We start from the raw sequence: 26,840 nt of genomic DNA, 5'->3' as shown, positions 1-26,840 counted from the left end.
GGTGGTGCTGGTGGTGCTGCTGCAGCCGCGGGCAGAGCCTTCCCCTCCCGCCGGGCCGGGCGGGGCGGGCTTCGGAGCAGAGATGTCTCAGGAGCGGCCCAAGTTTTACCGGCAGGAGCTGAACAAGACGGTGTGGGAGGTGCCCGAGCGCTACCAGAACCTTTCCCCCGTCGGCTCCGGGGCCTACGGTTCCGTGTGGTGAGTGCTGGGAGGGGGACTGGGGGTGGTGGTGGTGTGTGTGTGTATGCGGCGGGGGCTCCCTCGGCCTCCGCGGTCTCCTATTAGTCCGCAAGGTTTTTACCAGCAAGAAGCGCTGCTCCTCCCGATCTGGGAGCGGTGCTGCCGGGAAGCCGCAGTCTTGGTCTTTGGAATGCGGCGGGGATTGCACCACATGGCAGGTGGCACTAAAACATTTTTGCAGGGGAAGATAATCGTGTTCCAACCCTTCCCCCCCCAGTGATCTCATATGGACATATTTCACCGAGCTTCCTTGCAGTTCGTAGGTGGGGGGTGGAGAGGGATGGAGACTGGCAAGTCCCTCTGCAGAGCTGAGGGCCTGGCAGCTCTTGTCCCTGTGCCTTTCTGGACCTGAAGAATAGATTATATTTGAGACAATTGTATTTTTAATCTGTTGATGGGCAGGGAAAGTAGAGGGAAGGCTAAGAGAGCTGTTTTTGCATCCCTGCCTTGTTTACCAGTATCGACGTTTTCTTGCAATGTAGATCAACAGAGGAAAACTCGTTTTATTGCTATAGAATGACAGAATTACTGCAGTATGCACTGCCTGGGAGAGTAAAGTCCTTGTATGAGAGCTGCAGAGATACAGAGAGCTTGAAGATAAGAGTTTCGTTTTTAATGTTTCAGGAGCAGAGCATCTGACTGGTTACACATGCGAAATACAGCACTGACTTAATATGTAGTTTCTCTGCTGAAGTATGTTGGATCATTAAACATAAATTAAGTGGATTGCATGCATCGTTTAATCTTAAAGACAGGGTTGTATTTGAATCAGTTTGATGTCTGGACTTCAGCAGTCACGTAGTACAAACGTGTTCACAGTATAAATAGGAAATGTTTTCCACATGAACATTCTGGTTTTTATTCTTTGGCTCTCTCTAGGTGTGATCTCAATTTTCAAATCTGTGTGCATCATGATTGCTGCTAGATTTGAGCAGGCATGCATATTTCTTGGCATAACATGCAAATTCGTATTATGAATATCATGTTCCATGCTAAGGAGGGATGCATGCTGCAGTCTGCTAGTAAAGTAAAAGGAGCTGTTTTGCATGTGCTGCAGTTTTAAAAAAAAAAACATGTTCTCAGCTGTTCTTACCAGCAATTTTATAGCGGTAGGTGAAGTTCAGCTTAAGTAACAGGCATTTCTTAAAGCTGCTATGCCTCAAGTATGCAAATGCTTGTATTTCATGACAAAGGCTGGTCAAGTCAAGTTGCAGGACTATCCACTGTAGTTCTGAGGTTTTTTACATAGAGGGGCTTAGTCTGGTGGAAATAACATTTGGGCCTCTCTGCCACAGCTGATAAATACCCTGTTAGTGCCGCAGAATGACACCACCCCCCAAATGTAATGGGAACTCAATTTGTGCCTTGCCTTGTCCATTGTATTTTGAAGGTTGCCCCTACACCTTCTAGCTCATTCCTCTTCTATTCCCTCCCCTCCTTTTCCCAATCTCCATTGTGCCTCTGATACTTACAAAGTTTGTTTTCACAACCAATAACTGGAGGCTTTGCATCATGAATTTCCTGTTTTGCTATGTCAAAATTTTCAAAGATTGTGCAACTGTGTTCAGAGCAGATGAAACAGTTCGGTGTTGGAAGCGATTCCAGTCATGTGGCACGAGTCTCTTTACATTCTGTGTTAATGGTTTTCTGTATGTTCTAAAAGTACGTTTCAGAAAAGATATAGTCCAGAAAGACTGGTGATGTGGACAGGGTGTCAGAATTAAATAAACCCCCTTGCATATATATGTATATCTTTTATTAAGCTGCAAATGATGATGTATTTAGGATATTCCTGCAGCGACTTGTCCTGCTCTCTGTCCCTTTGGAGATTTTTCTCCTCAGTAATAAGTTACCTGGTTTCATTTGCGACTTTGAGGTTGTCCCTCTGTGTTTGAATAGTAAATTGCAGGGTTTTAACTACCCTTAAACTGAATGTTTAAATATACTTCCATGTATGCCTACTGTATCATTATATTAGAGCAAATAAAATGTTCTGGGTTTCATTTAGTTGTCAAGATGAGGCATTTATAAATGAATTTGTAGAAGGGGGGAATTAATAAAAAATAATTAAACTAGCAGATAATAATTTAGACTATGGAGCTGTATGCTATACGCTGCTTCAAGTGTCTAGTGTGAGTGTGACTCGGAACACCCCAACACAAGAACCCGACTTTATTTTGCAGTCAGTGGCTGGAGAGAAGCACTTTCTAAAGGAAAATGGGCATGGAGCACCATGCTTAGAGCACATACCCCAGTGTTTTCTGAAGTATTATATGTAGTATCAGAAAAATGACATTCAAATGGCCAACTTGGGGGGGTTTCAGTACCTGTTTTTAAAAAAAACTGGAAGTATGTGGAGATGCAAGTAGGGATTCAGTTCCAAACCTTCAAGAAATACCGATATGTGTCCTCAGATTGATCATTACTAAGTCACGTAGCAGTCGCTGTGACATCTGTTGTGTGAAATGCTATTTCATTTATTCTTGCAACAATTTTGTATATTCATATAACATATCTTGCATGAAGAAGATTTTTGTAACCAGGTCTACGCTAAAAGACATGTGGGCTCCTGACATATCAGTCTTGTAATACTCCACATGAGGAGAGGGGTGTAGAGAATGCTTGTTTGTAGACTGTCGAGTTTTGTGGCCCTTCCAAAACCTGTGACTTCCTCCCATTTGGCCCACAGTTGTACCAACACCGACTGGATATCCTGGAGATTACAAAGATACTGAGATAGTTTCCCTGTTTTTAAACTAACATAGAAACATTATTGGTTTAAAAAATTTTGAAACATTAGGCTCCAGAGGAATCACAGAATCAACCAGGCTCGGAAAGATGTTTAAGCTCATCCAGTCCAACTGTTCCCCAGCACTGCCAAGGCTACCACTAACCCATGGCACTGAAGGCTTCGGCTACATGGTATGTGAACACTTGCAGGGCCAGTGACTCCAGCCCTCCCCTGGGCAGCCTGTTCCAATGCCTGAGCACCCTTTGGGGAAGGAATTGTTCCTAATCTGCAGTCTAAACCTCCTCTGGCACAGCTTTAGGCTGATTCCTCTCGTCCTGTCACTTTTTACTTCGAGAGGAAACCAGCCCCTACCTGACTACAATCTCCTGTCAGGCGGTCAGTCTCCTGTAGAGAGCAGTAGGGTCCCCCCTGAGACTTCTCCAGACTAAACTATCCCAGTTCCCTCAGCTGTTCCTCAAAATGAAAATTAAATGAAGTAACCACCCTAAATTCACCTTTGTTGTGCCTCCATGGACTTTTTGTTTCTTTTTACTAATGCACTTTAAGTTTACTAATCCCTTATCAAAAGTGTTCAGGTGCCTCCAGAGTATGTATGCACTCGGAGGTACAGGTGCCGGCTGCTCTAGTAAGGTGTGGTAGATAGGTGAGGAGTGATATGAAGAGGATATAAAAGTGAGTAGGATGAAGCAGCCTTACAGGTCGGATTAGCAGAACACGGGAGGGGGGAATTCCACAGGTGAGGAGCTCTGAAAGTGAAGGTAAGAAATGACATCACTGTGAGCACATCTGTCCTACAGAGATTTTTATCGCAACTTTCTGAGAAGCAGCAGCCAACAGAGTAGAGGAGAATGAGACTTACGACTTTTTATAGTGTTTTGTGAGGGAACCGACTGACATGCCCATGTAGACTGAACTCTGCAGCAGCAGGTGTTCATGATAAGCTGCCAAGTGGTTTTTTTCTGCCTGTAACTAGAGGTGCATAAGTAAATTCCAAAGGTACCACCAAAAAGGTTCAGTTGCCTTGGGTATTGGCATAGGTGCTGATGGTAAGCAGCATGCTGTTTGGTAAAAGTCTGCACAAAAATTAACGTTCTGATTATCAAATGTTTAAATAAATTGCTTTCTTTAATTTTGTGTGTACTTTAATTCCCCAGAGAACTTCAAATGTTACAGAAGTAACATTTAGAAGTTAGATGTTGAACCAGTGGATATATTCTCTAAAATAGCTGTTTTCTTCTAGCTCTTCTGTTCTGGATTCAGTTCAAGTTAGCTCAGAATGATACTTCTAGCTTGCTTAGGGTGAGGTGGATGCAGTTTGTGTGCCATAGCACAATACCATGCAATAAGTTAAAAAAAAATGATAAATGCAGAATTCCTGCTGATCTTGTTTTAAAAAGGATTTAAAACTGTGGCTCATGCATTTTGTTTCCTATCTGGGCTTTTTTTAGCTGAAACACCATCAGTGTAATGCAGCTGTTTTAAGTCTGTGATGAAAGTCAGCTTAATGTTCTTTTAAACCCTTCTCCAGCCTGACAGCTCTTCTGTAGTGTGTGTTCTACGCGTGAAAACATAAGGCAGTTATGTGTATCGGCAGAAAATTATTCAGCATGCCTTTATCTGCAGGGAAATAGTCTTTAGGCCTCAAATATGACTGAATGTAGAGTTCTTCTGACTTCAAGAGTAGCTTTAGGTTGTGAATGTACAGTAATAGAAAATTTTCTTTCCTGGGCTTGTGCATTATGTTGATTAAATGGTTTTATGTTGGTTAAATGGTTTCTCAGTACTGCCGATTGCATCTCTCGTTGGAAGTTGTATATCTACAGGGGAATGATGACTTGATATGGCCCCCAAAACGTCATTAAAAAGATGAAATTGAATTTCCTTTGGAGTCTGAAATAGCTGATGTTGGTGGCTCTCAATTCTGTTTTAAAGACAACCTGGTGGAAAATGAGAGAGGGATCTGACTGTGTAGCCATGAAGATGGTTAATATGAAGGGGATCCCCTTCTTTTCAAGATGAGAGGGATACTGGTGTATGCTGCCTTTGTACTCAAAACATTTGAAAACTGCTAAAGATACCTGATTAATTCCCAACAATGTGTTAAATTATGATGAGTAACCTTATTTTTGCTCTAAATCCTAGAAACCATCTTGATTATCATTAAAATACTGTAATACAATTGCAGCCTGAATTAGGGAAGTTTGTATATTGCAAAATGGTTTACTTCAAAAAAACCTGAATACCAATATTCTAGTGAGGTGTGAGAACTTGCTGGTTTGAAAACAATGTTAAAAAGTGAATCCTTAATATCTGCTTTTGTTCATCCAAGCCGAATGAGGGGATCTGGTGAGTGGAAATGGTCAGTAATGGGCATGATCTGGGGCAGTCAGTAATGGGCATATCCTTGGTGATCCTGTGATCTACTGTGTAGCTGTATGGCCATGGCTCTTCCCACTCGGTGTGTGAATGTGCCCCTTTACAGAGAGAGGAGGAGATGCTTTTCCTCCTGACTGCCCAGTGGGTTTTCCCACTCTTGCAAGATCTGGCAGGGGGAGATTGCTGTTGGTAGAAACAAACTTCTTATTTTGTTTTCTGTTTCTGATAAACCTCATCTAGCAAGTTCCATGGAAACTGAGCAGCTCTGAGATAAGGAGTGTCTTTGCAAGTTAATTCCAGTTAGTTGCTTTAAAAATAGATGACAACTACATGGGGGGGGGGGGGGGGAAGGGGGGAGAAGGAATATACATTTGTGAGTTTGTTCTGGGGTGATTGGGTTTGAACCTTCTGTTAGCTGAGCTGCTATGCACATTTATCTTAGAGGGATTTTCCAATCTAGTTGATTCTGTGGTTCTGTGCTTATCAAGAACTAGTGCATGCTCACTTTGAAATGGAGTTGGGAGTTTGCCCTAAATCAAACTGCAGCAGGAAAATAAACAAGTATTGTCCTTCTCTGACTTTCTCCAGTCCATGCTTTCCTCTTGTTTGTTACCTTGTATTGTATGACCTGGATTTCACATCCTCTCTTTCTCCTTCTCCTTCCTTTTTGATAAACCAGAGCTGTTTTAGGTAAGAACATCAAAGAAGAGACGAAAGAGGAGTAATTTGGTTCAGAGCTAAATAGCTTTACAGTTCTTTAGTTCCTCAAATATAAGCCCTGTGCTCAGGAAGATTTTATGCAATGTATCAGAAATTTAACATAATTCTTAATGTGTGAGATTCTTGTTTCAAACATATTAGGCTTCTGCTTCTTAATATTATAAAGAAGTTGTATAAGGACTTACTTCAAAAGGTGGTTTTACATTACAAAATACCAAGTGTATATATACATGTAAAATTACCAGATCGTATGGAGTTAGTCTTTGTGGATTCTAATAAGAAATATTATTTATATATGCAAAGTTTCTGCTAAAGGGACAAGCTTTGGTCATGTACAGCTTAATATGATTTGTTTGTATACATGTTTTTGGTAACAGGACTTGAATTTTACATGTGATTTACCGAAGAAATGTGACTTCAGCTTCAAATGTGATTAACCATCACGGTTGATTTTTATTAGGCACATACCTTGGATTTTTATATGGACTTTAAATCATAAAAGTATTTTGAGCGCAGCATTTTGTGAAGAAGTGTGGTCTATGAAAATGTGTTCAGGAATACAGTTAATATTTAACAATATTTCCCTTTACTGTGTGAACAAGACTCATCTTCTATACATTTGCTGTAGAAACCAACAGTTGTGTCAGTATGTGGGGGTTTGGGGTGGGGGCATGGATTGTGGACCAGGATCTCTAGAAGTTAGTTTCATTGCAGGGATGAAGAAATGCTGTTGACTGTGGTTTAGTGTCCCAGGTAGCTGCTGTCTGGAGTTGTCAAATGTGGATTTGAAGGTGTTTATTAAAAAATGATTTTGCTAATTTGATTTCACTTTGTCATAGCTCTGCCTTTGACACAAAAACGGGATTGCGTGTGGCTGTAAAGAAGCTGTCCCGACCATTTCAGTCTATCATCCATGCCAAGAGGACCTACCGAGAGCTGCGGCTGCTTAAGCACATGAAACATGAAAATGTAAGTTGAAGGAGTAAAAGTGAAGTATGAAAAAGTGGCCTGAAGTTGGACTGTCCAGAGAGCATCCATTGGGATTGGATGTTTGGATATTGGTCTAGTGTGAGGCATCCCTACCCATTAAAAGGGAGGGTCAGAACTTGATGATCTTTAAGGTCCTTTCCTACCCAAACCGTTCTATGATTCTGTGCTTTTCTCCTAATGCTAAATACAAGGCTTTTGGTGGTCCAGGGATAGCTGTGGAAAAGCACATAGATAAAAAGAAAAACCCAAACCCAATAAATACATAACCAGTATCTTAAATACATAACCAAACTAGTATTTCCTAGAATGATCTGGAAATTGCTGCTTCGCAGGTACATGCTGTCTTTAGGTTTTGGGACACAAGTGATATTTGGTTTGGCTTGCCTCTGTCAGGAGGATGTGGAGCAGATGATCACTATTTCTATAGGTAAAAGGAGGGGTGAGAATTGGATGGCTTATCATACGAGCCAGCCACTTAAATCATCAATAGGGAAAACAAATAGGATGTGACTAGTGTTATATTAAACTGTGTTTTGGTGTAACCCTAGTTTGGTGTAGAAAAAAGTTGGTTGACCAGTGCTGTGCGTTTGAGCCATTAACATACCGTCACATTTATTTTGCATGCTGTTTGGAGCAAATAGTTTCATAGCCTGCCCTCTGTAGAGCTGTCAGAATTCAAAAGGAAAGGAAGGTTCTTGATTTCTTTTGTCTGAGCAAACTCCAGCTTAGCAGAAGGGAAATACTGTTTTGGAAGTAAGCTGAGCAAGCCCAGGACCTTTATCTAGCACAGAAAGCCAAATGAGCCTGATTTCATTGGCAGGTTCTCCTTGAATGGTCTGTTCAGATCTCTTGTGGCAGTGGTGGCTGTACGTTGTGGCTTCAGAGCACTGCAGTCAGCAGCTCATTACCCCTAAATCTTCTTGACATTTTTAGTGTGACTGATATAATTGGAGGTTTTAATGCGTATTCCCACTATTGTCAACAGTTCTTCCTCAGCACCTCTGTGTGATACCCATGCCTCAACAGCAGAGGTAGCATTTGATCCTGCGTAATATCCACCTCCTGGAATTCTTCTGGACATTTTCTCATAGCTGATGAAAGCTTTTAATATCTGTGTCTATACAAAAAAAAAAAGAAACACCACCAACCAAGCAGCATATGAATCCATTTTTTCTAAGATAATAAGATTAAGCAATGAAAATGATATTGTGACTGGTGCTACAGAAGTTCTGTGTCTGACATAAGTTAATATTTTTGGATTAGTGCTGCTAAAAGCCTATGTAGCTTTAGGAGTGAGTGATAAAAGGAAGTTGTTTGTATATGGAAATATTTATTATCAGTTCATCGTACTGTCATCTGTCTCTGGGAAGTTTATCTAGCTTGTGGTTTAAAAATCCTGCAGTTGCAGAGATGTTCAGAGCTGGTTCAGGCAGGATCATCACTGCTGGTGTCTTGAATAGTCTCAATTTGGAAGTAAACTGCTTGGTTTTGCGTGGTACAGATGGCAGGGGCAAATCTGGAAGGTTCAGTGGGTTTTTAGGGGTAGATGAAGAGAACCCGTCTCTTCAGCTCATATATTCATAGAATAATATTTGCTATTAGGATGAGGAAAATAAGGTTTAAAAGCACATTTCAGTGAAAAATAAGAATAAAGTTTATCAACCAAATGGACATTTTTTTTCTAATGCTTGATCTAGAAGACAATTATGGGAAATATCTATCTAATAAGGTAGAGTTCTTTCCCACCGAGTAACACAAGCATATCCTTTTCCTCTCTGATACAGCAGGTTAGGTACATATTGAAAGGTCTTTCTGCTCTTTTGGCAGAAAATACAAGTGACACTGTCACAACTGTCAGCTGTGTGTGAAAATTGTGTGCTCATTGCATGGCTGTTTTCCTGACTCTTCCATTGTAGTTGTTATTATTCATTGCTTGTGTTATGGATCCTTGAATTTTTCTACCCGTTACTTTGGGACAAGTGAAACAAATCATAGAATCCCAGACTTCTTTGGGTTAGAAAGGAGCTTAAGATCATCCAGTTCCTACCCCCTGCCACAGGCAGGGACACCTTCCACTAGAGCAGCTTGCTCCAAGCCCCTGTGTCCAACCTGGCTTTGAACACTGCCAGGGATGGGGCAGCCACAGCTTCTCTGGGCACCCTGTGCCAGCGCCTCAGCACCCTCACAGGGAAGAGCTTCTGCCTAATATCTAACCTGAACATCCCCTGTTTTGAACCCATCACCCCTTGTCCTATCACTGCAGTCCCTGATGGATGCTCTCGTAATACTCTCCTAATTCTGATTTTAGCATGGAGTCAACAGTGTAACTAAGAACTTAGCAGGAAGTAGGCAGTTTTGTCTGGTGGTTTATTTTTGTTGTTTTCTCATCCATTTATTTCCTGAACAAAACTTTAGATGCTTTTTGAAGTAAGTTAATCTCAACCACTGTTTACACCTGCCTTTAGTTACAGCTCCCATTTGATGCTCTAATTGGGTGGTTGGTGTGAAAAGACAGCTGTATATTTTTAACCTGAACTATTCTTTTATGCAAGAATTGAACATTTGCTTCTGATCTTGTATAAATACTAATGTGTTTATATCTGAATAATTCATGTAGTTGGAAATGAAACAGCTACTGGAATGAGTGGCTTCTGTTCCACAAAGGATCTTGGTAACTGTATCATATTATACTATGAATGTATTTCCCAGCTTTTTCACTGTACTGTTTTCTTTCTAGGTGATTGGCTTGTTGGATGTGTTCACCCCTGCCAAGTCTCTAGAAGAATTCAATGATGTGTAGGTAACTTCTCTTAAAACTGCAACAAAACATTTTTTGTGTCTTCCTTGCTTTTCCCAGATAGAATCATAGAATAGTTAGGGTTGGAAAGGACCTTAAGATCATCCAGTTCTAACCCCCCTGCTATGGGCAGGGACACCTCACACTAAACCATGTCACCCAAGGCTTTGTCCAGTCTTTCCTTGAACATCGCCAGGGATGGAGCATTCACAACTTCCTTGGGCAACCCATTCCAGTGCCTCACCACCCTCACAGTAAAGAACTTCCTCCTTACATGCAATCTAAACTTCCCCTGTTTAAGTTTTAACCCATTACTCATTGTACTATCACTACAGTCCCTAATGAAGAGTCCCTCCCCAGCATCCTTATAGTCCCCCTTCAGATACTGGAAGGCTGCTATGAGGTCTCCAAGCAGCCTTCTCTTCTCCAGGCTGAACAGCCCCAACTTTCTCAGCCTGTCTTCATACGGGAGGTGCTCCAGCCCCCTGATCATCCTTGTGGCCCTTCTCTGGACTTGTTCCAACAGTTCCATGTCCTTTTTATGTTGAGGACACCAGAACTGCACACAATGCTCCAGGTGAGGTCTCACAAGAGCAGAGTAGAGGGGCAGGATCACCTCCTTCAACCTGCTGGTCACGCTCCTTTTGATGCAGCCCAGGATACGGTTGCTTTCTGGGCTGCAGACGCACACTGAAGCTGGCTCATGTTCATTTTCTCATCAACCAACACCCCCAAGTCCTTCTCCTTGGACTGCTCTGAATCTCTTCTCTGCCCAACCTGTAGTTGTGCCTGGGATTGCTCCGACCCAGGTGTAGGACCTTGCACTTGGCATGGTTAAACTCCATGAGGTTGGCATCAGCCCACCTCACAGGCGTGTCGAGGTCCCTCTGGATGGCATTCCTTCCCTCCAGCGTATCAACCGAACCACACAGCTCGGTGTCATCGGCCAACTTGCTGAGGGCGCACTCAATCCCACTGTCCATGTCAGCGACAAAGATGTTGAACAAGAGTGGTCCCAACACTGATCCCTGAGGGACACCACTCGTTGCTGGTCTCCAGCTGGACCTTGAGCCATTGACCGCAACTCTTTGCATGCCGCCATCCAGCCAGTTCTTTATCCACCGAGTGGTCCATCCATCAAATTGATGTCTCTCCAATTTAGAGACAAGGATGTTGTGTGGGACAGTGTCGAACGCTTTGCACAAGGCCAGGTAGATGATGTCAAGTGCTCTACCCCTGTCCATCAGTTTCGTAGCCCCATAGAAGGCCACCAAATTGGTCAGGCAGGATTTCCCCTTAGTGAAGCCATGCTGGCTGTCACCAAGCACCTTGTTGGTTTTCATGTGCCTTAGCATGCCTTCCAGGAGAACCTGCTCCAAGATTTTGCCAGGTGCAGAGGTGAGATTGACTGGTCTGTAATTCCATGGGTCATCCATTTTCCCCTTCTTGAAAATAGGGGTTATATTACCCTTTTTCTAGTCATTGGGAGCTTCACCTTCCTGCCATGATTTCTCAAATAATGGACAGTGGCTTAGCAACTTCATTCGCCAGCTCCTTCAGGACCCGCAGATGGATTTCATCAGGTCCCAGATGATTACACACGTATTTGCCACCTTAATTCATCTGCCACCATTCTTGAGCAATTCTGAATTCCAACACAAAAGATCCTGGAACATCCTAAACTACTGGACCCAACAGACTTGCTCACTTGTGTTTTATTGACCAGTGCTGTAGGAATCAGCCTCCTGATACATAGAGTTCATGACTGTATTTAGTGTCATGAGCCATGTTTCATTCAGCAACATGCTTTGGAACAGTCAGCCCTGCTGCTGGCCCTTCATAGGGAGTTCTTATCCTAATCCAGGAGAAGGGATTGCTTCATAGCCTGTTTCTTTTATTCCTAGGTACTTGGTGACGCACCTGATGGGAGCAGATCTGAACAACATTGTGAAATGCCAAAAACTCACTGATGACCATGTGCAGTTCCTCATATACCAGATTCTTCGGGGACTGAAGGTACTTGTCCCTGTCCTTCCTGAATGTCGGAAGCTCATCAGTGGGAGGTGGATGTTCATGATGAGTGTCATTTTTTCAGAGATTCATATCAATACATAGTGGGAGTTCTGTAACTTTCCTAACATATCATGGGATAACCTTTTACTACTCTTTCACTCATACCTCTTTGGAGCTCTGATAGTAAAGTTAGTTATCATTTAAGAAAATATTTTTGCACATACCTCTAGGCAGAGTCTGAAAGATGATGAACTGAGCTGCCCTCTCATCTGCTCTGACTGTGAATCTTCCATTTCTTCAGTTTTGTTTAGTTGTGGTGTTCCCCCCCAGGGTGGCATTGCCCTGGGTGATCCTGAGGAGAGGCAGTGTGAGACAATGCCCGGTTCCTCCTGCAGACAAGCTGTGGAGTTTGGGTTGGGAGGGATGGGGTAGGACAATAATTGTCTAGTGAAGAAACATGAAGGAGGCTGCTTGGACTGTTACATAAAACTTGTCATCTTGCTTTACAGTACATCCATTCAGCTGACATAATACACAGGGTGAGTATATATCCTGTACTGAACCAAGGGCTTTAAAATTGTAGCACAGAATCTTACAATGCAGCACCTATAGAAAAAAAGAAATTTTCCAAGAATTATTTGGGTTAACCAGTCAAAAGGTTAAATGTGGGAGGTGGTTGTCAAGATCCTTAGTTTCTGTTCCTGCAGATGTTTGGCTTGTATCTTTGTGAAATAGCTTCTCTATTTAAATACACATCTGCAGCACTAGTGTTGCAATAATCTTTTATGTGTTTTCACTTAGATGTGACACAGGCTTTGGGATAATTTCCCGAGTATGGAGAGTTGATATTTATGACCAGTTAGAATCTATATTCGCTCTGCATTTGCATTTTAATTACTTTAGACTTGTGAAACAACATATATACCACTGTTAATGCCAATGTTTCATTTTTTAGGATTTAAAACCTAGTAACCTGGCTGTAAATGAAGACTGTGAGCTAAAGGTAGTGTGATCATAAGCTCTGTTTGGATTGACTGGGATTTGAGTGAATGCCACGTGGATGTTGTTTGAAACTAAAGGGACAAAATAATTCCTGCAGAAATATTTTTGTGGCCCAAAATACTAATGTCCTTCCCAGCTGTAAGGATGTTTTCCTGTATCCGTTTCTGTGTTTTCAATGAGAGTTAACAATTTGGTTTGAGTTTAGTTGGTTTAGAGACATGGTATCCATACAAAATTCAGTGTGTTGAGTCTTACGCTGTTCTGGTGTCTTTTAACAGCTTGTGAAATGTGCTTCATCATCTGCTTTTGCAGCTGCGCCACCTCTCCTCCACCCAATCCAATAACTGCCTAGCTAATTGCTCTACCTAGTTTGAGTTGTTCACTGCAGCAGTTGGTGGATGTCTCTTCCATTCTGTAGATCCTGGATTTTGGCTTGGCCCGACACACGGATGATGAGATGACTGGGTACGTGGCTACCCGGTGGTACAGGGCCCCCGAGATCATGCTGAACTGGATGCATTACAACCAGACAGGTAACACAGTTAATTAACACAAGGCTTTTCAGTTCCTGAATTGTGGAATAAAAGAAGTTACCCTTAACATGTGCTGCTTTACGTTTCATCACCTAAGTTGGGAGTCACGGGAATTACGTTTCAGTGAGGGTAATTAAAAGAAGGAAGGCATGGAATGAGTATTGGAACTACAGTCTACTGAACCTTAGTAAGTTCAGAATCACTGTGATAGCATTCATAAAACTTCTTTAAACTCAAACCTTCAAAATCATAATCAGCAAAATACTATCTTAGCATGGTGGTTTTTAAAGTGAATGAAATGTATCTGGATGAGGAGAAGGTGTGTTTCTAGGAAGCTACTGGAAATACGCTGAAAAGTATCTCGAGTTAAGGTGTGAAGAAATGCCATAAAGTATAAATCTCCCTTCCTTTCCTCTCTTTTTTTCTCAGCAGCTCCTTCACAATTATATCTTCCTCACAGTTTCCAGTATCTTCTCAGCAGCACACTGTGCTTCCGTGCAATGCTTCTAGATCAGGCACTGAGAGGAAAAGCAAAGGCTGAGAATAGTTCTTGTGCAGGAGAGCAAATAATGTGCTTTTCATACTCCACTGTTTTTGATGCTTTTCTCTTTTCCCCTTGCATGTATGTGGACTTGTCTTGCGTCTGTAGCTTAATAGCTGGTGGTGGTTTGGGTAGAATTTCCCTTGGGCCATATGTGAATTCATTCCTCAGGGTTGTCCTGAATGGGTTCCTTCCTCTCTGGTTGTGTAGTTTCCTGCCCAGCTCTTTGGTGTTCAACACATGTTATACTCTGGAAGCAAAATCTGCCTGATCTTGACTTCTGTTATCTGGACACATCTGAGATGATGCAGTTACTGAGCAGAGTCAGTTACCTTGCACTGTATCTCAGGTCCTTTCAATGTCATAAGCTCATTTAAGGATAAAACTGTTCATACTTTTTGGACAGGGTGATTCTATTGAGACTGTTCTCTTCTGCATTACATTGTTCTGTGTTTTATTTTGTTCAGTTGATATTTGGTCAGTGGGATGCATTATGGCTGAACTGTTGACTGGAAGAACGTTGTTCCCTGGAACAGACCGTATCCTTTAAAAGAAATATATTTGTTGGAATCTTCACTTTAGTGGGCTTCACAGTAAGAGTTCTGGGTTTGCTTGTGGGGTGGGTTTATCCTCTTCTTAAATTAATGGCTTCTTTTACTCACAGTCTGATGAGGTGACTTCGTGATTTTGCTGCACACAAAACAATCACTGCAAGAAGGCAATTCTATTCCTCTTTATTGTCTGTTAACATACCAGAACTACCCGCATGTTTGTTTCTGGGAGGTACCTTTCTTTAAGTTCATTTAAATTCATTGCTCTTTGACTTTGTAGAAAATAACTGCATAGAGTAGGCTGGCTGCTAAGAATCCCGTCACACTTCAGGTTCCTAGCGAATGTGAAGCATACCTTCTGGCCTTTCTCTGTGTCGTGGTGGAATGTTGTGAATGCAGCCCCTTTGCAGATGCTTTAGTGCCAAATAACTCATGCCATATTGCTCTGAAACATTTAGGTTCCACTTCCATTCTTGAGTGTTACCAGATTGTGAGCCTTCTTTCACTGTACCTTTATATCAACATGAAAGATCAGCCTCTAACAACATCATTTCAAAAGCATTTTGTTGCTGCACTGAAGTGGGCTGGGCAGGACACTTGAGCAGATTTGAGAGAGCACTTTAGGAGAGTTGGTCAGACTTTCCCCCATGAAATTCGAGCTAAGACCTGAATCAAGCTGTTACCTTCCAGCTTCTGTTCCTTCAGGCACATGTTGGGATAACTTAACTGCCAGCAAGGTTTTTCTTTGCCAAGAAATTGGACTTTGTTTGCCAGAGAAAATGACATTGCCCACCTTTTAGCAATGCTTATTCTTTCAACCACATGTTGTTTATTTTAACTTATTAATTACTATTTATATTTGTTAATTGAAATATATTAGCATTTGGTGGACAAAAAGCCCAACAAACTGGTGTTGGAAGTGCTGGCCTCCTGTTTACTTGGTTACTTGCGGAAAGCGTTTCAGTTCCAAAACTCTTTCATGGGGGGAGAGGTTTTCTTTCCAGTTTTGACATGTTTCACCTCCCTTTTCATTGTGCTTTAGCTTGATCTTTTTTCTTCTCTTCTGCCTATCTCCATTTCATAATCTCTCTCCAAATTATAACAAATAATATCCACAATGCAAACTAAAGTTTACTGTTAGGATCTACATTTTTTGCTTTGGCATATTAAGATACTTTACTAATTTATGTCTCCCAGCAGATACTTGCGATTCTTTACCTGAAATGCTCCATTTCTTTTACAGATGGTAATAAAACTTTTGAATTAAATGCTTTTTCTGCTCTGAGTAGGTTAGATTTTAAGAAAAATAAGGCTTGATCCTTTCCCATCATAGATAAAATTTTGTAGTACTATAGTTCTTACAGTCTTTGTGTGCAAGTTCCAGACTTCACGTAACATATGTGCCATTTATCATGAGGTTAGGACTCTAAGGGGAGCAGGGTTGGTGGTTATGAGTTTTGTTTGTGCATGTAACTCTTAGCCAAGTATCTAGAAAGGTCCCAGGCTGTCAGTTTACGCTCCAGTTTTCTTCATATCTAAAGACAGCAAGTAGAAGTAACATTACAAATGGTTGTAGCTTCTCCCTCAGAAGGCTTTTTGAAGTCTTTATACATGCATGATTTTGGGAGAAAGTTTTAGGAATTTTCCCGATGTAGATCCTGTTGGGTGCTTCTGGGCTCTTAACAGTTTCTTTGTACTCACAGATTTGCTGAGGCCTGTGCTACTCCTGCAGTGTCACTGTGCAATTGCTGCCTGACTTTGCAGCTAATGTGCTTAATTCAGGGTCTATTTTACCATTAGTCATACATAAAGATGCTCCGAGGGCTTGAGCAGCTCTGCTTTGGAGCCAGCCTGAAAGAGCTGGGCTTGTTAAACCTGGAGAAGACTCCTTAAGGGATGACCTTAGAGCAGTTCCAGTGCCTAAAGGGGCTGCAAGAAACCTGGAGAGGAGCTTTGGACAAGGGATGTAGGGACAGGCCAAGGGGAATGGCTTTAACCTGCCAGAGGGGAGACTGAGATGAGCTCTTAGGCAGAAGCTCTTCCCTGTGCGGGTGCTGAGGCACTGGCACAGGGTGCCCAGAGAAGCTGTGGCTGCCCCATCCCTGGCAGTGTTCAAGGCCAGGTTGGACACGGGGGCTTGGAGCAAGCTGCTCTGTGGCAGGGGTTGGAGCTGAATGAACTTAAAGGTCCCATCCAACCTAGACCACTCTGATTCTATGCCTCTAGTAGCTGAGGATACAGTACATCCAAATCCACTGCAGTTCTAGGGAATTCACTTTGCAGTTGGAGGCAGTGGGAGTTTATATTCTGTGTGTTCAGGAAGCTGGAAACAGCTCCTGTTTGACAGCAGAAAATTTGACATTCTTCTTGATTTTTGTTAAGACATTAATTTTCTCACTATATAACCTCACATTCCAAAATGACATATATAGTGACAGAGTAGGTGGAGCTTTCTCAGGATGATGATCATAGAATCATAGAACAATTAGGGTTAGGAAGGACCTTAAGATCATCTAGTTCCAGCCCCCCTGCCGGGGGCAGGGACACCACACAGACGATGTCACCCAAGACTGTCTAAACCTGTCCTTGAACACTGCCAGGGATGAAGATTCATAACATCCTTGGGCAACCTGTTCCAATGCCTCACCACTCTCACAGTAAAAACCTTCTTCCTTATATCTAACCTAAACTTCCCATGTTTAAGTTTAAACCCATTCCCCCTTGTCCTGTTGTTACAGTCCCTAGTGAAGAATCTGTCTCCAGCATCCCTGTAGGCCCTACTCAGATACTGGAAGCCTGCTCTGAGGTCTCCACACAGCTTCCCTTCTCCAGGCTGAACAGCCCCAACTTTCTCAACCTTTCTTCATACGGGAGGTGCTCCAGGCCTCTTATCATCCTTGTATCCCTCCTCTGGACTTGCTTCAACAGCTCCATGTGCTTCTTATGTTGAGGACACCAGAACTGCACACAATACTCCAGGTGAGGTCTCACGAGAGCAGAGTAGAGGGGCAGGATCACCTCCTTCGACCTGCTGGTCACGCTTCTCTTGATGCAACCCAGGATACGGTTGCTTTCTGGGCTGCAAGCGCATACTGAAGCCAGCTCATGTTGTTTCTCATCAACCAATACCCCCGAGTCATTCTCCTGTTCAGATGATTCTCTTGGTTGAAACATTGGGCTCTTTCACCAAGGATTTAGCAGAAATGGCGTAATGTTATTTCCAGGGTATCGGATAGTTCTTTATATGGCCTGGAGATGCATATATTGTACAGGCAGGCTGTAAAGTTAATCTGGTAAGTAATCAAGTTGTATTCTGAGATGGTGCTCTGCTGTGATGGTTGTGCCAGTGATAAACTTAACGCTGAATTTAGTTTGAAGTTATGAAGGACCTAATCTGTAGAGATTCTGACTATGGCTGTCATTGACTTAAAGAAACAGTTGTAGATATACTTAGAAAAAATCCTTTGATTAATGTGGCTCAGCTGTGCAGGACTTCAGACTGAATGTAAACTATTTGAATCGTTCTGTTGTGATCTAGGGGTGGAAATACTTGGGTGAAAGCTGGATTTCTAATATGGGTCAGATCTCTGCCAGGAGGTGGAGAAGGCCAACAAGATTGTGAGAAAGACAAGTCAGAGACAAAAAAGTGGAGGTAATGAAAATCAGACTCCTTCAAGCTTTTCATGTGAGGCCTGGCTAGAGGCTTTTTGGGGGTATTATCATACTGGTCTTGTGTCAGGATCAGTTTTTGTTAACCATGTATATTCTGAATGTTTTTACAACTGTTGTCAATTCATAGAAATAAGTAGGAAAGTTGACTTGCATAAAATTATAAAATCTTGAATGTTTTGTACTAGTTTAGCCAATTTTCTGTATGTTTTAAATTGATGGTATTCCCTTTAAACTCTGAAAAGCATTTTTGTGACTATTTTTTTCAGTAGTGTGAAACTTCCCTGATAACTAACCAATCTGACATTACATGTTCTTCTGATACATCTCGCTCCTGCTTGTGGTGGCAGCTAAAACAGAACATAGCTTTGCCTGGGTAAGCTCTCAAAGCCCTGCAGTGCTTGCTGGCAGGTTCTTCTCTGAAATTTGGAATCACTGAGCCTCACTGGAGGTGCCTTGCTGATGGCACTTGGGGTTTGCATGCTGGGCTTTTCTTCTCCATGCACATGTTTGTTTCTGGCTTGTATTTTCTTTTGCTTTGTATTTACTAAGTCTTTTTCCTGTCTTTTAATTGTTTATGGCTTATTTCTCTGATGATCTTAAAGGTCTTTTCCAGCCTAGTTGGTTCTGTGACTCTGGGATGTGGTAAGACATGTAGTTAATGAATGCTGCAGTTCAGCAGGTTATAGAAGGAGCCTGAGAAGCAGGGGTTGGCTTTTGTTGTGCCTGCAGCACATGAGACTTGCTTCATTAGTTATGGAACTTTTTCACAGTGTGCAAGGAGGATGAAATCTCCATACAAGAGAGTTCATGTTCTGTGTTTTCTCTTGCTTATCTGAGAAGCCACTGAAGCATGTTGCACAAAGATCTTCCAGTAGCACTTTTCCTGGGAAAAGAGGTGTCAGCAATATTGTTGGCACACCTGGTGCACATGGTTTTAAAAGCATTTAAATATAGGTATGGCATGTGACTTCTGAAGCACAGCAGCAGCAGCTTGAAATTTGCACAAGGGTTTCTTGCACAAGAATGATTGAAAGAATCTATGATTCTGTGTTAAGGGCTGTTTGAAATGGCCCTGAAGAACAGCTGGCTTAGATGCTATCCTAACTGGGGTTGGGATAGCACCCTCTGCTAACTCAACACTGGATATACTGATTGCATTTTAAACATTGACAATTAAGAGTTGGCAATTCAGCAGCTAAGCTAAATCCAACTAGATGCATTGGATTTACTCTTAGGTTTCGAGTGTCTTAAGTAGGTGGGAGCTGGCCAGGCAACTTGAGAAGTGAGAAGTTAGTTCGGCTGTTCTGACAAAGTACTATTTCCAGGGCTTTTAATTCATGTCATGTGGAAAGCTTTAGATCAGCTTTAGACCAGAGTTTACATGAAAAGGTAAAGGTTTTAGCAAAGTCTTTGTGATTCCTTTCTTATAGAGTTTGCCAGTATTGCAGGAACTGAGGCTAGCTTAAGAAACAGAAGACGGGTTTTGAAGTTCTTGCAGTACTCAACATACTCTAACCAGGAATTGTAACTGTGTGTTAAAACATGAGGAAGGGATTGATCTTGGAAGAAACATTGTCTGGTGAGTAGGCCAGTCTAGTGAATAGATTAGTGAATAGACTACTTCTGTGGAAAGGAAAATATGTGACTGGTTTGATACAATTTTAAGGGCAAATGTAAACATTACAGACATAGTCTGAAATCACTAGTAGGTTTTGAAGGGCAGCATGGAGAACAATTCAGAGAGGAAGGGAGATTATTCTTCTAATGGTTTATCAAAGACACCTTTGTCTCCTTACTGTGAGGTTTAGAAATACAGCAGTGTCTTTAGTGGATTTTTCCCTTAAGTGTACATTTTGGCACTTGGGTCTTGTCAGAGAGGGTAGCTTGGATGTGTATGTGGGTAACACATTCTTTGCCTCTGCAGTGCGATGTCCTGAGGGCTTTCTGCGGAGAGACTTTAAATGTGAGCCCCATCTTCTGATGGAGCAACGCTGCAGGTCACGAGCAGGCTCCAGTTGTTTTCTTACTTTCTAAGTTTTAGAAGTGGCTGAATTACTTTGGAAGGCATTCACAGAAGGCCTTGACTCTTGTTAATACCAGTTCTTACCCTTGTGAGTCGCCTGCTTCACTTCATCTGTCACTAACACAGCCTAATCCTATTGACTGCTTGTACTGTTGTGCGTGGCCTGAGCAGGCACAGTGGGCATGTGAATTGGTCCTTTGCCAGTGGAGCAGCAGCTCTGGCTCCTGCTCTGTGGTAGTGAAGGATGCAGTGGCTGATCCAATGCATGTGGTTCGCTTGTAGACAAGTTGTTCCATCTGTCTGGGTACAGACTGAGCTGTGTTATAAGGGGGTATTCAATGAATGCAGTTTGCTTAAAACAGCTTCTCAGTTGAGGCCTTGGCAGGAACTAACTTTCAACAGGCTGATAACATTACGCTTTTCATTTTGATTTGTCCCAGCATTTTCCTTTATGGTCCATCATTAGATATTGATCAGTTGAAGCTCATTTTGAGACTCGTTGGAACCCCAGGGCCTGAGCTTTTGAAGAAAATCTCCTCAGAGTCTGTGAGTTTACACTTTGATTGTAATATCTGCCCTTTCGGAAGTCCCCACTTTGTGCGTTTCCCTCCTGTAGTCTTATCTGTAGTATGTGTTGGGGTTTATTTTCTATTTTTTCTTAATTCCTTTGTCATTCTTTGCTCTTTGATGGCTTTGAGTTCTTCTGCTGTGTGTATCTGATCTTTATTCCTCTTACCTCTGTCTGTGGTATGATTTCCTCCTTCTCTAGTCTCATTTTACTGCCTCATGATGTTTCTTTCAGTTTGTGGGTTTATACTTTGTGATCTAATATATGCTCAGGTGCTGCTGGGGAAGTATTTTTCACAGCTGAGAGCTTGAGGGTCATCTCAATTACTGTTTCTCCTGATAGCCTACCCAGGGCTCTTTCTTAACAGGGGCAGATGTGTTATCCTCTGAACACACAGTCCCTTCTGTAGTATGATTAAGTCTGAAATACTGCTGCCACAGTCTTTGGTTTTGTAGCCTAGAAGCCAAAATGCCTTTTAAGTGCTTTTACGTGGTAGCTAGTTCCATGGCACAGAGTCTACTGAGAATATATCTTATTGTGCTGTGTATTTAAAGAGTATTGCTGTGTGTGGGGCCCTTCTGGCAGGGTAGTAGTGAAAAGCTTTCTGCAGTTCCCTTTTTAAATGGGGACCTCTATTTTCAGCCATTTCTTTATTGACTCTTGCAATCTGAAACTTGAGCAGAGACACTATTAAATGGCATTTAATTTTACCTGTTTCTGAAGGTGAAGTGCATAAAAGTTAGAGCAAGAGCTGCTCTAATCCATAATTCATGCCATAACAACACGGATTAACAAGCTACTGCACAGTGCGCAATGAGCTTGTGTAGAGGTAACTACCAGTGTACTGGAGTGAGTCAGTCTGCTGTTCCTGATATATAACAGAGGATCAGCATGGTGGAGGGTGATGATGAGCTTATTTTGTACAGCACCTTATGTTCTTTTTCACCTAACAATGACAGTAAATGCAAGATGTGAGGTTAGCCTTGAATTGCAGTTGATAAAGGCAGATATGTGCAAGTTGGAATCTGTTGGTAACTTGCTGTGTATCAGACCAATAGAATGAGCCTTGGGTTATTCTGCCCTTGAAGGGGCTGGAGCTGGTTGCCCTGTGAACTGACCTGAGGGTAGTCTGGTATATGAAGTGCTGGGGATTAGAGAGATAAGCTTAAATGTTCACTAGGTCAAGCACAAGATTAACTCGCATACATAAGGTTGAAGTCGGTCTTTTTATTTAACGGTGCACAATAAAAAGAATAATTGCTATTAGCCAGGTCCAAATCAAGAGTCTGCTTAAAAATAAATGCAGTAATGTCTAGTCTAGGTCATGCTTTAACTAGAAAGGTTGGACCTCCTTGAGGTTCCTTCCAACCTGGGCTTCTCTGATTCTGTGGTACTGTTACTACTATTTCTCTCCATTGTGTGGAGACAGCAAAACTATTGAGGGCTTTAGCGTGTCATTAACCAGTTGTGTTTTCCTGTTGCATTACTTACTCTTCCTCTCGGTTCACTGCCATCAGCTAACTCTGTCTTATGCAATGCTAATGGTTTGCTAATTTTGCATTTATTGCCTTCTGTTACCTCACCCACATCTTAAAGTGCATTCAAAGCTGTTTAGAAGGAGGTGTCGGTTGTGAGCCAATGCCACTTTGCACCCTAAGGAACTTAAGTACTTTCTGAACAGCAAGAAAAAAAGCTGGTAACCAGTGCAGGGAGTACAGTTGTTGTTTCTGTTTTAATTCTTGTTCATTTTCCTGAGGCTGGATGTAAATGCAGCAGCCCAGCGAAATCTCTGACAAGCAGCTTTAGCCAAAGGAAACATCTACTGTGGTGGCTTAAAACTCCTGGGAAATGTCAAGGCAGCCATGTTGTAATTAAAGCTATTGCTGGTGGGCAGAAGTACTTCATGTTCTGACACTGTTACCAACTGATCAGTAATTCCTTGTTGGTTTAAGTGTTCCCTGGTGCAACTACTAAACTTTTCATGAGTCTATGAAGAAATCAGTGGGCCCTGATGATTGCTGATGGCTTTTGCGTTTTGGTTTGCAGAAGAGATGCTTTGTATGTAGCTGTTTGGTGTTTAAAATGGTTTTTGCACTGTTTTTAACAAAGCCCTTGACTAGGCACTTAAGATATTAACCAGCTTCAGCAGATCATGCGTCTGACGGGGACACCCCCTGCATATCTCATTAACAGGATGCCCAGCCACGAGGTGAGATCTGAGCAGACAACGGGGGTTTGCAGGGCCAGGGCTGCTTCTGGAAGTGATGTGCTCGCATGTGGCATGGGGTGGGCAATTCCCTACCTGCTCTTCGGCAAGACTTTTGTACTAAATGAAGACTGTACCTACTCAGACATACACTTCAGAGACTGGGGAGAGCCTTGGATGCGAGTGGGTTTTGTGTCGTGTGCCATATTGTGCAGCTTCCCAGCTGACACTGTGCTGCACACAGCCTCACTGGGACTCTGAGCAGCACCTCTTTGCTTTCGAGTCTTGCATGAACCCTGAGTCTTGTCAGCTCTTCCTCTGCTGTCTTGAGTGGCCTTTAGTTGTTGCTGATGGGCTAGTAAGTACCAGACTAAGTAAGGAGAAAGCAGAGCAAGGAGACCGACCGTAATCAGTGCTTCAGGATGATTGAGATGTACTTTGTCTTGGTGGCTGGATTGTATTGTGCTTCAACAGAGCATTTATTTCCACAGGCAAGAAACTACATTCAGTCTTTGTCTTACATGCCAAAAATGAACTTTGAAAACGTGTTTATTGGCGCCAATCCACTAGGTAAGGAGCTTCTCAGATGCTATGCTCTTTTGGAGACTGCAGCTATAGAGGGTCTTGGGACACACTGACTTCCTTAAGTGCAGTTTTGACTTCAGAAGTAGTTCAGAACAGGACTATGCCCCATTTCCAGAGTTTACAAAGTATGTGTGGGCTGCAGGTATAGGAGGAGGAGATTGTGGATGGTGAGTGGGTCCTCAGAAACTACAGATTCCTCAAAAAATAATTCCTCTGACAACCGTATACTTCAGGGAGCAGTGTTGTAGAGCTCACTGTGTAATCCTTTCTTTCCTGTTGTGGTGCTTTCCCAGCTGTGGACTTGCTAGAGAAGATGCTGGTTCTGGATACGGACAAACGAATTACCGCAGCAGAAGCACTGGCTCATGCCTACTTTGCTCAGTATCATGACCCGGATGATGAACCAGTGGCAGACCCCTATGACCAGTCCTTTGAAAGCAGAGAACTTGAGATTGAGGAATGGAAAAGTGAGTTGGGGGGCAGGAGGGGAGCCAGAATCCCTGGTGAGCTGTGGGAGTTGAGGCACAAAAGAAACAGCTAAGACCACAGGTGTCCTGTTATGAGCGAAGCTGTTACATGCTGTGCATGAAAGGAGCATGGTCCCTGGTAGCTAATTACTACTGTAAGCATACAAGCATGTAGGTGACATAGTTGCTCATGTCTTCCATATATTCAAACTTCTTGACACCTCCTTGATGCTCTGGAAGTGTCTTTTATTGTGCATGGTAGTGCCTGAGAATGGAGGAACCATTCTCTTTCTTAATTGAACCACGTTCTTTGTTTAAAATAGTGTTGGACCCTCTAAGATTGTTGCAGGTTTTCTTGCACAAGGGATGTCTTCAGTACTGCCTGTTAAGGTCCTGTCGTGCTTTTCCCACCAGGCCTGACTTACGATGAAGTCATCAGCTTTGTGCCACCACCACTTGACCAAGAGGAGATGGAGTCCTGAGAAACTGCTCTCTTCTGCTCGTCCCACTTCACTGTGAGGGGAAGGCCTTTTCGTAGGGACTCTCCAACTATCATTCAAGTGCCTCGTCACAATATTCTCCTTGGTGGAGGGGTTTTGTGTGTGTTGAACTGGGGGGGTGGGAGGGGGAGGGAAGAAGCTGAGTCTATGTAAACATGCTGCATGCTCTCTTGTATTCTGTGTCCAGCCTGGAGCAAGCCTCTGAAGAACCTGTTGTGCCCGCGCATTAGTCCTGCCAGAGTAACAGTGCAGAAACAGTTTGCACTGCTGGGGCGAGGTGGGGAAGGTGATGTTAAGTTTGGTTACAATCATTGCCATTTATCAATTCTTCTACAACTGAATAACCTCAAAAGAGTGGAAGTTGGTTTATAGGCTTAGAGAGTCCTCTGTTTCCTACAGGACTGCAGGTGGTGTTGAGGGATGTCCTTGCTCAATGCCAGATGGCTGATTTATGTCCAGGTCTTCCTGGTACAGTAGAGTGTACAGGCCTTCTCATGTCCAGTTCATGGATCATGAAAAGGTTTTGTTTGAACCTGTAAATATGTTTGTGCCTTAAATGAATGGGGAGAGAGGGGAAATGAAGTCTAGAGCTGAAATCTGACCTGCTGGATTTTGGGGGGGGGGAAGGCTCCCAGATAGTGAGGCATGAACTCTGTGTTATCTGGAAATAACTTTCCAAGGCAGCAGCCTCTACCCCTGGATTGAGTGTTCCTGTATCTTTCCCTCTTGCCCTCCTCTCATTCTGAGGCTTCCCAGCATTAATCCCCAGGAGACAGAGGCTGGAGAAGATTCTTGCTAGCCACACATTGGTGTATTTTGTCCTTACAAGCTGGGGTGGTTTTGCATGTCGTAGCTGTCTGTGCATGTAGAGCTGCTTGATTTTTCTCATTACTTCTCGGGGATGGCAGTGGGGCAGTTAAACCATCAGTGAACACCGAGTACCTCAGCCAGTGCCATGAAATCACAGCATCCTTCCTCATGTGTTGCAGCTCATTGTGAAATACCTGCCATGCTGGAGGCTCTGAGGAGGAAAGGAGAAAACATATGGCATAGACACATGCACCTTTTAGTTTGTTCTGACCTTTTGGTTTCAGAGGAGGAGAGGTTGGGATGAAGGGTTTCTTGTGAGATCAAATGTAAAATATTCTAAGAACCAGCTATGGCGTCTTGTGCCACAACTTAAGTTATTTCCTGACAAGATGTTTTTAGAAGTATTGGAATCCAAAGCAAAGAAATAAGCATGCATAAATCCACAATCTCCCTTTTGCTGTCTATATCTATAAATATAAATATTTATATATAAAAACCTAACATTTACTAAAGGTTGTGGGTTTTTTTTACCCTCTTGGGTAAGAGCTGCTTGGCTGTTTTTGAGCAGGTTGATCTCTGCCTGAGGAAACACGAAAAAGGGAGTTTGTTTGAATGCAAACGTAGTTCAGATACTTTGAATTTTATAGGACTCCGCATGAGTGAAACACCCAGAGGTAGAGACCTGCAGGAAGGAGGTTTCCCAGCATGTGTGTGTGCTGGAACTGCACCTGGGGAGCTCAGGAGCCCAGTTTTAGGACTTCAAGGAGATGGTTTTAGACATTTATGTGTGGACAGTGTAGTTGTGTATGTGAGGAGAAAGGCTTTTGCAGTATTTTGTACCCTTGTTACCTATGGGATGGAGAGGAATCGTTAGTAGTGTTTTTTACCCTGTTTGGAGAGGCTGCACAAAGGGATGGGACAATTGATTCTTCATAGGCCTCTTTCCAGTTATCTCTTCAGGTCAAACACTTTATTAAGGTGTGAGGTGAGGTGAAGAGAGCAGTTACGTCATGCTCTGGGATAAAACTCTCCTCAGCCCGACAAAATCAAGATACAAACCCCTCCCTTTTCTGCTGGACCAGCAGTCCAGGAATCCAAATGAAAATGTAGATACACTCTAAACCTACAGCAAGATTATTTTTAATCTGCCATTTTATGTGTAGATGCTACAGTGTGGTTTTGTGCAGATATTGCTAAAGATTTTAAAACCCAATCTAGACATTGTGTGTGTGTCTGTGTGTGTGTCTGTGTGTGAGTGGGAATGTTCCATCCGGAGCTTGTCCTTGGAGGCAGACCATGTGGGATGCACTCCCTTGCCTGCAGTGCAGCCTGAACAGGACGCACTTGCAAGAAGAGATCTGCTCTTTGGGTTCTATCCATGAACTTTGCTGTAATTGGTTATGACAGAGAATATGTCGTGATACCACTGGTTTAAAAAATAAAACCTATTTTTCAGATTTACTGCACTCATGGTACTTGCAAACCTCTTGCTCT

General features: G+C 42.7%; 1 protein-coding gene across 2 annotated transcripts; it reads left to right on the top strand.

The window, feature by feature from the left end:
* Positions 1–26,803, top strand: MAPK14 (mitogen-activated protein kinase 14). 2 transcript variants are annotated; one of them, XM_061442642.1, is made up of 12 exons: positions 1–198; positions 6,928–7,057; positions 9,816–9,874; positions 11,780–11,891; positions 12,398–12,427; positions 12,844–12,891; positions 13,309–13,423; positions 14,432–14,503; positions 22,908–22,987; positions 23,476–23,554; positions 23,863–24,036; positions 24,451–26,803. In XM_061442642.1, the coding sequence occupies exons 1-12, from the start codon at positions 83–85 to the stop codon at positions 24,516–24,518; spliced, it is 1,083 nt and encodes a 360-aa protein (XP_061298626.1). In that variant the 5' UTR covers positions 1–82; the 3' UTR covers positions 24,519–26,803. The 2 variants fall into 2 exon arrangements, with proteins under 2 accessions (XP_061298626.1, XP_061298625.1); XM_061442641.1 differs by lacking the exon at positions 22,908–22,987 and adding an exon at positions 20,677–20,756.
* Positions 26,804–26,840: the final 37 nt, after the last annotated feature.

Source organism: Pezoporus flaviventris, unplaced genomic scaffold (assembly GCF_033815535.1).
Source record: "Pezoporus flaviventris isolate CSIRO_AGI_PZ_B2104156 unplaced genomic scaffold, CSIRO_AGI_Pfla_v1 ptg000228l, whole genome shotgun sequence".
Classification (NCBI taxonomy): domain Eukaryota; kingdom Metazoa; phylum Chordata; class Aves; order Psittaciformes; family Psittacidae; genus Pezoporus; species Pezoporus flaviventris.
Note: the sequence above shows the minus strand (reverse complement) of the source record. Positions and strands in the feature narration are given on the sequence as shown.

Coding starts and splice junctions, on each gene's coding strand:
- MAPK14 (XM_061442642.1), top strand. CDS start 83: ATGTCTCAGGAGCGGCCCAAGTTTTACCGGCAGGAGCTGAACAAGACG. Junction 12,892..13,308: donor ATGAAGACTGTGAGCTAAAG/GTAGTGTGATCA, acceptor TCCATTCTGTAG/ATCCTGGATTTTGGCTTGGC. Junction 14,504..22,907: donor GTTGTTCCCTGGAACAGACC/GTATCCTTTAAA, acceptor TAGGCACTTAAG/ATATTAACCAGCTTCAGCAG.